At 36.6% G+C, this 13,626-nt stretch overlaps 1 protein-coding gene across 9 annotated transcripts in view; it reads left to right on the forward strand.

Moving 5' to 3' along the window:
• Positions 1–13,626, forward strand: part of LOC308499520 (S-adenosyl-L-methionine-dependent tRNA 4-demethylwyosine synthase TYW1-like) — a 193,637-nt gene that overhangs the window by 84,359 nt on the left and 95,652 nt on the right. For all 9 annotated transcript variants that reach the window (XM_081053065.1, XM_081053068.1, XM_081053066.1 and 6 more), the window contains one exon: positions 3,392–3,510. In XM_081053065.1, the coding sequence (XP_080909191.1) occupies positions 3,392–3,510 (119 nt within the window). The remainder of the gene's footprint in view (positions 1–3,391; positions 3,511–13,626) is intronic.

The following is a 13,626-nucleotide window of genomic DNA, read 5'->3' on the forward strand; positions in this document are numbered from 1 at the left end:
ATCCGCCTCAAAATACCCCTCCCCTCCGCTTTGAACACACTTACCCATGGTTTTTGCCACTTTCTGAAGTGGTTCTGGAAGTCCTCTTTCGTGAGTTTCTTTACTTCATCCTCCATAATGACAATGTTCCGTGTCACACATCGCTTCTGGTACAGCAGTTTCTGTTAAATAAAAACATTATGGTGTATCCCATCCACTTTATTTACCGGATCTGTCACCATGTGACTTCTGGCTCTTCCCCAAAGTCAAAATGATTCAGGACATCGAGGCAGCAATGACAGCACAAACTAACGGCACGAAAGAGGACTTCCAGAACTGCTTCAGAAAGTGGCAAGAACGATGGGATAAGTGTGTTCGAAGCGGGGGGGTGGGGGGGTATTTTGAGCGGGATTAATGGCAATGTGTCTTTTACTGTAATAATTTTTTTTATTTACAAAAGAACTTGCTAATTAAACATCACTGTATTGTTTGATCACACCTCACAGAACAGAGATCCCAGACATAAACCCACAAACAGGCTTAACTGATTTTTTATAAAGTCAAAAGAAATTCCTTAGAGGAAGGATATAATCTTTCTAACAAATCCTGCTGGGGCAATTAAATATCCATAGGCAAAAACAAACAAATAACCCAATAACAACAATAAACACTAAAAGTACACACATATACAGAAGGGGCATCTTAAATTTTGCACCTTATATAAAAATTAACTCATAATGAATAGTGAACTTAAATCTAAACTGTAAAAGTATGAAACTTTTACGAAAAGCAGTTTTTTAAAGAAAAACATGCCATCCCTCTTCTTACATGCCAGAGGTCTCTGTCCCTTTATCCTTTGGCCCTTCATTATTCAGTTTGGACATGACACCTCTGGGAAGCTCCTCCTGGTACTGTCCCATTGGCTCCAGTAACCCATGACGGCTATTTGTTTTTCCTCTGCTTGCTCAGCTTGAGTGTCTACATTTGGAGAAGTCCCTGTTAAATTGGCTTTGTTTGGAGCCAGGGTCCACTTCACTGCCTGCTCCAGAAATCAAGGAGGACAGATACTGCTTCCTGGTGCCACGTCCTGGCAACCTGGGTGTCATCTAGGACAGTCACTCTCTTCAGCCTGAGAGTCTGGGTTGGGAGTGAGCAATGGAAGGACTGTGATGTGGAGAACTCCTTCATGTGCCCTTGGCAACAGCATCTGGTTTTCAGGAGTGGTGCAGGTTGTGATATCCGGGGAGTAGTGGTGTCTGTAGGGGATGGATTGATTCTAAGGGATTAAGTGGTGGTCCTTCGGTCAGTCTTCCTTCCTTTCTAGAGATTCCATGAGCTATGATAGCCTTTCACAAATTCCTTCTCTGTTTCGCTGGAGTCCGTTTCTTCTGCTTGCAGTAGAATCTTGCTTCAGTCACCCTATCGTACGCTGTCCTTCTGCCTGCCTGCCGTTTCTGTACACCACATTGTGGGTGGAGCTTTGTCTTACTCATCACATGCATACTGCACAGCGTGCTGGGGGTGTATGTACTAACTTCGCGGTACATGATGGATTCCTGCAGGTCTGCAACTTTCTCCATTGGTGTGACATTTCGTGGAAATTCCTCTCTGGCATTTGCTGGACTTTTAGTTTCCAATGCTATTTACAAGATTTGAATGTTTTCTTTGCTTTCTTGGATATTTTATTGGAAATTTGGAAAAGAGTTTGTAAGTACTGCTATCATGAACAACATTTTTCTTCTTTCATTTTTTTTTTTTTTGATGCAATTACATTTGACCCTTGAAGCATGCAGGGATTTGGACCGCCAACCTTGGAAGTAGAAAATCCACTTAATATAGCTTTTGATTCCCCCAAAGCTTAACTGATAACCTTCTGTTGACTGGAAGCCTTTCTAGTAACACAAATAGGTGATTAACACCTATTTTGTATGTTACATGTATTATATACTTTATTCTTATAACTAAGTAAGCTAGAGAAAACAAAATGTTAAGAAAATCTTAAGGAAAAGAAAACACATGTGCAGTATCTATTTTAAAAAGTCCTCGTATAAGTGGACCAGTGTATTTCAAACCCATTTTGTTCAAGGGTCAGCTGTACTGAGATGAATGGGAAACTCCTATCAGGACAAAAAAAATAAAACTTCCTAATCAACTGACATAGTAATCAAGCTGGTAGATTTTATACATAATTTTCTTTCATCATAGACAGCATTATAATATCAGTACACTGACGTGTACTGTATACATATATATTAATATGTATAAAGGCTCCCTAATTGTGTCTCCTTGTTTGTTGCTGTTGTTAATTCCATCAAATTTCAGTTACTTAGGCTTAAAATTTCCTATGTCTTGGACGACTTGCTCTTTTTTGCTACTCTGTTTGGGACCTGTTTAGTACCTTCCCCCTTTAATCCATCGAAACTATGAGCCGAGTAGGGTTTTCAGGTGGGAATTCCTGCCCATTCTCAGGAATTTTTTTCACTTTCCTGTTCCCGAATCACGAGAAAAGTTGGTTGGGAAATCGGGAAAATCAGCTCCTTGGAACTCAGGTGATTGGTAGTATCGGCCATCACATTGTGGAAACAATTCATTGTGGAAAACAGAAAACAGTTTATATCTTGGGATTCGAGAATGGGAAAGCGAAAATAATTCCTGAGAACAGGCAGGAATTCCTGCCTGGAAACCCTAGAGCCAAGTCATTGTGACTTCGTGTAACCTCCTCACAAGTTTCACTTATACTGAAATCAAGCCCATCTTACATGGAGCTTCTGGATGACTCTTTCTGATACCATATAAAAGTGGGTATTACCTTTTGACTCCAACCCTGGTGAATCTGCAGTATTTCTTCAAATTACCCATTCTTAGTGCTGTGGTTTTACCACTCACATGTTAAATAGTTTTTTTTGTTGTTTTTTTTTAAATAATCTGTTTCTTATATACACAATGCTTATCTCCTCAACAGTCTCAGTATGTTCAAATTCTGCTGCTCAGGTGACATAGTCTGTGCTCCACGATGCATTCCCTACCCATCCTCCCTATTCAAAGCAGAAATGTCCTTCCTTTCATGGGACTCTGAACTTTCTGGAGACTGTTGTCTATCTGTTGGCATTGTATATTGTTGAACTGATATTATTTGAGACAGTTGGAGGGATTTAAACATAAAAATATCGGTGGTCCTCCTGTAGGGCTTTCAGACTGAATGAATCTTAGGTTTATTTCATTGGGTTTTGGAAAATGCAAATCACTATGAAAACACTCTAATGCTGGTGTTGGTTTTCTGCATCGTGCAGACCCCAGTAGGGGTACTTATGGTTATGAAACACATGTTTTTTTCTTCAAAATGATGCCTTGGTGTTTTGTTCTGTACTTTGAGGATTTTATTCAAATTATCATTTGTTTTTTGCTTTCATAGTCGATGCTCCGAGGGAGAGGAGGTTGCTATAAACATACATTCTATGGTATCGAAAGCCATCGTTGCATGGAAACCACCCCAAGCTTAGCCTGTGCAAATAAATGTGTCTTCTGTTGGCGGTAAGTAAACATGAATGGCCATGGTGACCAAATACGTAATGATCTGTAATTATCAACTTCTGCTCAACACGATACTCAAATGTACCTAAAGCTTTGCTCTTCCTGTAATTAATATACCCTTTTCCATTCCTAATATTACATGTTTATGCCTTTGATTGTTTTTCTTGATCTGCTTTATCGGGGGCTTGTAAAGTTTCTTAGTCTTCTTGAACAACTTGATTTTAGCTTTGTAAATCCTGTCCATTGTACCTTTATTTTCTTGTTCAGTAATCTATTACTATTGTTTTTGTTTCTCTATTTTTTCTAACTTAAATTGGACCGTTATCTCATTAATATTCAATCTTCTATAAGTCTTTAATTGTAAATTTCCTTCTAAGTATTTCTTTAGCTACATTCTATAGATTTTGATTAGTTAATTATTCAATTGTAAATATTTTTTAGTTTCCAGTAGGAGTTATTTGTAACTCACGAGTCAAAGAAATATTTATTTCAAAAATTACACATACATTAGATTTTGGGAGTTATACTTTTGTTACTAACATTAAACTAAATTGTTTTATTGTTACATGGTTTGTACATGATTTCTATTACAAATTATTTACTGTTTATTGAGAAGTGCTATATGCTTAGTATATGGTCAGGTTTTAAAAACCTATTATATGCTCATGAAAAGAGTATGTTTTTTAAATTGTTGGGTGCTAAAACAGCAATAAAATCTGTTCTGTATTTCTGTCTATTTGTTTTATCATTATTTCATAGTCCTTATTTGGTAGTCCTCTTTATAATGTTTTCTGCCGTAAAGTGTAAGTTTTCTGATAGTAATATAACTACACCAGATTTCTTCTGGTTACTAACATTTGCCAGGTCTTTCTTTTTCCTTCCTTTATGTAACTTCAACCTTTATGAGTCATATTTTAAGTGTGTTTCTTACAAATAAATGTTTGGCTGGATAATTTTTTTAAAAATCAACTTTATTGGGGGGAGGGGGGTTCACAGTGTGAGGGATATGGATGATGAACGTCTAAGTATTACCTTGTTTTGTACACCTGAAACTAATAAATAAATAAATTTATGGAAAAAAAAATCAACTTTATTGAAGTTTTATTTACATACGATGAAATACACCTGTTAAATACACAATGAAATACACCTGCTAAAATGCACAACTCTGAGTTTTGGTAAATGTGTATACCTTACCACCATCAAGATGTAAAACTTTCATTTCATTGGAGGTGCCCTTGTGCCCCCCTCCCAGTCATCTTCTCTTATCTCACCCAGCCCCAGGCACACTGATTGCTTTTTGGCAGTATATATTAGTTTACTTTTTCTATACACTTGCATAAAAATGCATCATTAAAGTACACATTTTTATGTCTGGTTTCGTTTCCTCATTAAAATGTTTTTGACATTCATTCATGTGGTTAGGATGTCTGTAGTTAGTGCCTTTCTGTTGAATGGTTTTACGACCATTGGTTTATCCCTGCACCTCTAGTTGAGTATTTGAGTTGTTTCCAGGTTTTCACTGGAGTATGAATAAAGGCGCTGTGAACATTAAGTCTTTCATAGACAAATGTTTTCATTACTCTTGGATAAATACCTGTGCATAGAATTCCTGGATTTTTAAAAACCCATTTGGACAATCAGTCTTTTAACTGGGCAGTTTAGTTGATCTTATTTATAGTGATTATTGATATTAATAAATACTGATAAATTACCGATAAATATTTATTTTTATTCTCTGATTTGTACTTTCTGTTTACCTTGCTTTTCTACATTTATTCTTTACCTCTTTTTATTTTTATGTAAATTTATTGGGGTGACAATTGTTAGTGATTTTACATAGATTTCAGGTATACAATTCTGTATTATATCATCCATAAATCCCATTGTGTGTTCACCACCCAGTCAGTTCTCCTTCCATCACCATATATTTGATCCCCTTTATCCTCATTTCCCACGCTTCACCCCACTTACCCTCTGGTAACCACTAAACTATTGTCTATATCTATGAATTTTTCTTTCTCATTTGTTTGTCTTGTTCTTTTGTTAGTTTTGGTTTATGTACCACATATCAGTGAAATCATATGGTTCTCTGCTTTTTTTGTCTCGACTTATTTTGCTTAGCATAATACTCTCAAGATCCATCCATGTTGTCACAAATGTTCCTATATCATCTTTTCTTACCGCCAAATAGTATTCCATTGTGTATATATACCACAACTTCTTTATGCATTCATCTATCAAAGGACATTTTGGTTGTTTCCATGTCTTGGCCATCGTAAACAAAGCTTCAATGAACATTGGAGCACACGTGTCTTTATGGATAAATGTTTTCATTTTTTGGGTGGATACCCAGGAGAGGGATTGCTGGGTCATATGGTAATTCTATTTGTAATTTTTTGAGGAACCTCCACACTGCCTTCCATAGCAGCTGCACCAGTCTGCATTCCCACCAACAGTTTATGAGGGTTCCTTTTTCTCCACAGCCTCTCCAACACTTGTTACTATTTGTCTTGTTGATGATAGCCATTCTAACGGGATGAGGTGATATCACATTGTGGTTTTTATTTGCATTTCTCTGATGAATAGTGATGTTGAGCATTTTATCATATGTCTGTTTGCCATTTGTATGTCTTCTTTGGAGAAATGTCTCTTCAGGTCCTCTGCCCATTTTTCAGTTGGGTTCTTTGTTTTTTTTTTTGTTGAGCTTCATGAGTTCCTTGTATATTTTGGACATTACCCCTTATCGGAGGCACTGTTTGCAAAAATCTTCTCCCATTCAATTGGTTGCCTTTTATTATGTTGATGGTTTCTTTTGCTGTGGAGAAGCTTTTAAGTTTCATATAGTCCCATTCATTTACTTTAGTTTTTACTTCCATTGCCTTGGGAGTCAAATTCATAAAATGCTCTTTGAAACCAAGGTCCATAAGTTTAGTACGTATGTTTACTTCTATGCAGTTTATTGTGTCAGGTCTTATGCTTAAGTCTTTGATCCATTTTGAATTAATTTTGGTACATGGTGACAGATAGCAGTCCAGTTTCATTCTTTTGCACGTGGCTATCCAGTTCTCCCAGCACCATTTATTGAAGAGGCTGTCTTTCCTCCATTGTATGTTTTCAGCTTCTTTGTCAGAAATTATCTGACCATATTTATGTGGTTTTATTTCTGGGTTCTGAATTCTATTCCATTGGTCTATGTGTCTGTTATTCTGCCAAAACCATGCTGTTTTGATTATTGTAGCCCTGTAGTACAAGCTAAAGTCAGGGAGTGTGATACCTCCAGCTTTGTTCTTTATCTTAAGATTGTTTTGGCTATTCAGGGTCTTTTGTGGTTCCAATCAAATCTGATGATTTTTTGTTCTATTTTTTTAAAAAATGCCATTGGGATTTTGATGGGGATTGCATTAAATCTGTATATTGCTTTGGGTAATATGGCCATTTCAACTATGATTGAAAACCATGATTCTTCCAATCCATGTGCATGGAATGTCTTTCCATTTCTTTGTGTCTTCTTCAATTTCTTTCAAAAATGTCCTATAGCTTTCAGCATATAGGTCCTTCACATTCTTGGTTAAGGTTTTTCCTAGGTATTTTATTCTTTTTGCTGCAATTGCAAACGGAATTGTTTTTTGTATTTCTTTTTCTGAGATTTCATTGTTAGTATATAGGAATGCAGTGGACTTTTGTACGTTGATTTTGTAGCCAACAACTTTACTGTATTCGTTGATTGTTTCTAACAGCTTTTTGGTGGAGTCTTTAGGGTTTTCTATATATAGCATCATGTCATCTGCAAAGAGTGACAATTTAACTTCTTTATTCCCAATTTGGATGCCTTTTATTTCTTTCTCTTGCCTGATTGCTCTGCCGAGGATTTCCAACACTATGTTGAACAGCAGAGGTGATAGGGGACAGCCTTGTCGTGTTCCTGAATGTAGAGCAAAGGGCTTCAGCTTTTCACCATTAATTATGAGATTAGCTGAGTGCTTTTCGTATATGGCCTTTATTATGTTGAGGTATTTTCCTTCTATACCAATTTTAGTAAGTGTTTTAATCATAAATGGATGTTGTATCTTATCAAATGCTTTTTCTGCATCAATTGATAGAATCATATGATTTTTGTGCTTTATTTTGTTTATGTGATGTATCACATTTATGGATTTGCGGATGTTGAACCATCCTTGTGCCCCGGGGATGAACCCCACTTGGTCATGATGAATAATCTTTTTTTTTTTTTCCAAAGATTCAGTTTTTTTTTTAAATTAATTGAATTTATTGGGGTGACAATTGTTAGTAAATTTACATAGATTTCAGGTGTACAATTGTGTATTATATCATCTATAAATCCCATTGTGTGTTCACCACCCAGAGTCAGTTCTCCTTCCATCATCATATATTTGATCCCCCTTACCCTCATCACCCACCCTCCACCTCCTTACCCTTGGTAACCACTAAATTACTGTCTGTGTCTATGAGTTTTTGTTTCTCATTTGTTTGTCTTGTTCTTTTGTTGTTTTTGGTTTATATACCACATATCAGTGAAATCATAGGGGTCTCTGCTTTTTCTGTCTGACTTATTTCACTTAGCATTATACTCTCAAGATCCATCCATGTTGTCACAAATGCTCCTACATCATCTTTCCTTAACGCCGAATAGTATTCCATTGTGTATATGTACCACAACTTCTTTATCCATTCATCTATCGAAGGACATTTTGGTTGTTTCCATGTCTTGGCCACTGTAAACAAAGCTGCAATGAACATTGGAGTACACGTGTCTTTATAGAGAAATGTTTTCAGATTTTTTGGGTAGATACCCAGGAGAGCGACTGCTGGGTCGTATGGTAATTCTATTTGTAATTTCTTGAGAAACCTCCACACTGCCTTCCATAGCGGCTGCACCAGTCTGCATTCCCACCAACAGTGTATGAGAGTTCCTTTTTCTCCACAGCCTCTCCAACACTTGTTACTATTTGTCTTGTTGATGAAAGCCATTCTGACTCGGGTGAGGTGATATCTCATTGTGGTTTTCATTTGCATTTCTCTGATGATTAGCGATGTTGAGCATTTTTTCATATGTGTATTTGCCATTTGTATATTCTCTTTGGAGAAATGTCTCTTCATTTCAATTGGGTTGTTTGTTTTTTTGTTGTTGAGTTTCATGAGTTCCTTGCATATTTTGGATATTAGCCCCTTATCAGAGGCACTGTTTGCAAAAATCTTCTCCCATTCAGAATGTTGCCTCATTATTTTGTCAATAGTTTCTTTTGCTGTGCAGAAGCTTTTCAGTTTCATATAATCCCATTCATTTATTTTAGTTTTTACTTCCATTGCCTTTTGGAGTTAAATTCATAAAATGCTCTTTGAACCCAAGGTCCATAAGTTTAGTACCTATGTTTTCTTCAATGCAGTTTATTGTGTCAGGTCTTATGCTTAAGTCTTTGATCTATTTTGAATTAATTTTGGTACATAGTGACAGATAACATTCCAGTTTCATTCTTTTGCATGTAGCTATCCAATTCTGCCAGCACCATTTATCGAAGAGGCTGTCTTTCCTCCATTGTATGTTTTTAGCCTCTTTGTCGAAAATTGTCTGACCATATTTATGTGGTTTTATTTCTGGGTTCTCAATTCTATTCCATTGGTCTGTGTGTCTGTTTTTCCGCCAATACCAAGCTGTTTGATTATTGTAGCCCTGTAGTACAAGCAAAAATCAGGGAGTGTGATACCTCCAGTATTGTTCTTTTTTTTTTAATATTGCTTTGGGTATTCGGGATCTTTTGTGGTTCCAAACAAATCTGATGATTTTTTGTTCTATTTCTTTAAAAAATGCCATTGGGATTTTGATGGGGATTGCATTAAGTCTGTATATGGCTTTGGGTAATATGGCCATTTTAACTATGTTGATTCTTCCAATCCATGAGCACGGAATGTCTTTCCATTTCTTTGTGTCTTCTTCAATTTCTTTCAAAAATGTCTTATAGTTTTCAGCATATTAATCCTTCACATCCTTGGTTAAGTTTATTCCTAGGTATTTTATTCTTTTTGCTGCAATTGCAAAAGGAATTGTTTTTTCTATCTCTTTTTCTGAGATTTCATTGTTGGTATATAGGAAAGCAATGGACTTTTGTACGTTGATTTTGTAGCCATCAACTTTGCTGTATTCATTGATTGTTTCTAGTAGCTTTTTGGTGTAGTCTTCAGGGTTTTCTATATATAGCATCATGTCATCTGCAAAGAGTGACAATTTCACTTCTTCATTCCCAATTTGGATGCCTGTTAAAGGAAAATATGAAGCCTTGTCGTGTTCCTGAATGTAGAGCAAAGGGCTTCAGCTTTTCACCATTAATTATGAGATTAGCTGAGGGCTTTTCGTATATGGCCTTTATTATGTTGAGGTATTTTCCTTCTATACCAATTTTAGTAAGTGTTTTAATCATAAATGGATGTTGTATCTTATCAAATGCTTTTTCTGCATCAATTGATAGAATCATATGATTTTTGTCCTTTATTTTGTTTATGTGATGTATCACATTGATGGTTTTGCGAATGTTGAACCATCCTTGTGCCCTGGGGATGAACCCCACTTGGTCTTGATGAATAATCTTTTTAATGCATTGTTGTATTCGATTTGCTAGAATTTGTTTAGGATTTTAGCATCTGTATTCATCGGAGATATAGGTCTGTAGTTTTCTTTTTTTGTGTTGTCCTTACCATGTTTTGGTATCAGGGTAATGCTGACCTCATAAAATGAGTTAGGGAGTAATGTCTCTTCTTCAATTTTTTGGAAGAGTTTGAGCAGGATTGGTATTAGATCCTTTTTGAAGGTTTGGTAGAATTCACTAATGAAGGCATATGGTCCTGTACTTTTGCTTTTGGGAAGGTTTGGATGACTGATTCTATTTCGTTACTGGAGATCGGTCTGTTTAGATTTTCCAGTTCTTCATGGTTCAGCCTTGGCAGGTTATATGCTTCTAACTAGTTGTCTATTTCTTCTAGGTTATTGAATTTGTTGGCATATAGTCCTTCATAGTATTCTTGCATGATCCTTTGTATTTCTGTGGTGGCCGTGATATTTTCCCCTTTTTATTTCTGATTTTGTTAGTGTCTTCATTCTTTTTATCTTAGTTAGTCTAGCCAAGGGTTTGTCGATTTTGTTAATCTTTCCAAGGAACCAGCTCTTTGTCACATTAGTTTTTTCTGTTGTCTTTTGTTCTCTATTTCATTTAGTTCTGCTCTGAGTTTTGTTATTTCCTTTCTTCTGCTGACCTTAGGTTTCACTTATTCTTCTTTTTCTAGTTCTTTAAGGTGTAACATGAGGTTATTTATTTGGGGTTTTTCTTGTTTCTTGAGATAGACCTGTAATGATATAAATTTCTCTCTTAAAACTGCATTCGCTGCATCCCAAAAATTTTGGTAGGATGTATTTTCATTGTCATTTGTTTCAATGTATCTTTTGATCTCTCCTCTAATTTCTTCTTTGACCCAGTCGTTCTTTAAAAGTATGTTGTTTAATCTCCCTGTATTTGTGTTTTTTCCTTCTTTCTTTTTGCAGTTGACATCCAATTTCAAAGCTTTGTGATCAGAGAATATGCTTGGTATGATTTCAGTCTTCTTAAGTTTGCTGAGGCTGATTTTATGTCCGAATATGTGGTCTATCCTTGACAGTGTTCCATGTACACTAGAAAAGAATGTATTGTCTGATGTTTTAGGATGAAGTGCTCTATATATGTCAGTGATGTCCATTTCATGTAATGTGTCACTTAGGGGTGCTATTTAGTCATTTATTTACTGTTTGGCTGATCTATCCATAGCTGTCAATGATGTATTTAAGTCCCCTCATATAATTGTGTTTTGGTCAATTTCTCCCTTTAGTTCTGTTAGTAATTGCTTGGTATATTTCAGTGCTCCCTGATTGGGGGCATACATATTGATGACTGTTATGTCTTCTTGTTGTATAGTCCCCTTTACTATTATGAAATGTCCATCTTTGTCTCTTGTTACCTTTTTAACCCTGAAGTCTGTTTCATCTGATATCATTACGGCTACATCTGATTTTCTCTGGGTGCCATTTGTTTGGAGTGTCAATTTCCACCTTTTCACTTTGAGTCTATGCCTGTCCTTGTAGCTGAGATGTTTCTCTTGGTCTTGGAGATAGCATATGGTTGGGTTTAGTTTTCTGATCCAATCTGCTGCTCTGTGCCTTTTTATTGGTGAGTTCAGTCCATTTACATTTAGGGTGATTATTGATATGTGAGGATTTCCTGTCTTTCTATCTTTAGTTTTCTGGTAAGGCTGTGTCTCCGTTGTTTCTTTGCCTTTTTGTTGTTGTCTAATATTTCTGTGATGGTATTCTATGATGTTTCCCTGTGTTTCTTCTTTTATTACAGTATATATTTCATTTCTAGATTTTTTTTGATGGTTACCTTGAAGTTTATGTAAAACAAAGTTTGATATTTAGAGTATTCTATCTTTTTCAGCATGCTTACTTTCTCCATTCCCATATTCCAGTTCAGGCCTTTACTCTCCCCCTTTTTATGTTGCCACAAATTGTCCCTGTTGATGGTGGTCGAATAGCATCCTTTAGTATTTCTTGTAGCGCAGGTGGTGTATTAGAAAATTCCCTCAGCTTCTGTATGTCGGCAATGTCTTTATTCCTCCTTCATATCTAAAGGATATCTTTGCTGGATATATTATTCTTGGCTCATAATTTCTCTCTTTCAATAGTTTGAATATATGGTTGCACTCCCTCCTGGCTTGTAGAGTTTCTGCTGAAAAATCTGATGATAATCTAATGGGCTTTCCTTTGTAGGTTACTGTCTTCTTTTCCCTGGCTGCCTTGAGAATTCTTTCCTTGTCGTTGATTTTAGACAGCTTCAACACAATGTGCCTTCAAGAAGGCCTGTTGAAATTGAGGTTATTAGGTGTTCTATTTGCTTCTTTGATTCGAGGATCTAGTTATGTCCACAAGTTTGGGAAGTTCTCATGAACAATTTGTTTGAATATATTCTCTGTTCCCTTCTCTCTTTCTTCTCCTTCTGGTATGCCCATTATTTTTATATTGCTTTTTCTGATAGACTCAGAAAGTTCTTGTAGAATTTTTCCATTTCTTTTAAGTCTCAAGTCTGTTTCTTCTTCCATCTGTGTTTTTTGCAGATTTCTGTCTTCAAAGTTACTGATTCTGTCCCCCATCTGGTCAACTGTACTACCTAAGGTGGTTATCTTAGTCTTAATTTTTTCTATGGAGTTCTTAATTTACAGAAATTCTATTCGGTTATTTTTTAAAATTTCAATGTCTTTTGTAAAGTGCTCATGTTGTTCTTTGATTGCGCTTCTGAGTTCATTAAACTGCCTTTCTGTGTTTTCTTGCATCTCATTGGAGTTTTTTTTCAGACCTGCAATGTTGAATTGTCTGTCATTTAAGTCACATGTTTCCATATCTTTAAGTTCCTTTTCTGGAGACTTTTCGCTTTTTTTCTGAGCTCATTTGTTGCCTTGGTTATTCATGGGAATTACTTATTTATTATTTCTCTTCGTAGACATCTGCAGGAGTGGCTTCTGCAAGTGGTTAATAGGAAGAGGTCTTTATTTTGTTTTCCAATATTCGTTGGTAGAATGTTTTATTTTGTGACCTACTGCACCCTTTTTTTGGTCAGTCTCACACGGGAGTGCTGTGTTTTCTCTGCACTCTTCCAGCTTCTCACACAATGGGGGGATTCCCTGGGACACACGCTTCTCCTCTGTTAATAGTTCGTTTGGGTCACAGGGCACAGTGTCCACGTGGGTATGCAGAGAGCTTTTGAAGTTTCAAAGCTCTTCCTACACCAGATTCAGAGCCTGTATGTTTTAGCAGTTTTGTTTACTCCTGCAGGAATCCGCCCAGATGGGTGGGGCCAGGGGCCGGGTGAGTTGTGTGAGGTGGCCCAGAGCAATGGCAGGGACCACCACCTCAGCCGGTCCTGCTTCCACAGCTCCCTCCTCTTTGCTGGAACTAGTTGGGTTGTGAATCTGTGTCTGCGGTCCACAGTTCTCAGAACAGCAAATATTGTGTTCTTTTGATGTGGCACTGCTACTGTTCCGCTTCTAGCATCGGGCAGGTGGTGGCAGAGCAAGCTCTGG

The sequence above is a fragment of the Rhinolophus hipposideros genome (assembly GCF_964194185.1).
Source record: "Rhinolophus hipposideros genome assembly, chromosome: 7".
NCBI lineage: Eukaryota > Metazoa > Chordata > Mammalia > Chiroptera > Rhinolophidae > Rhinolophus > Rhinolophus hipposideros.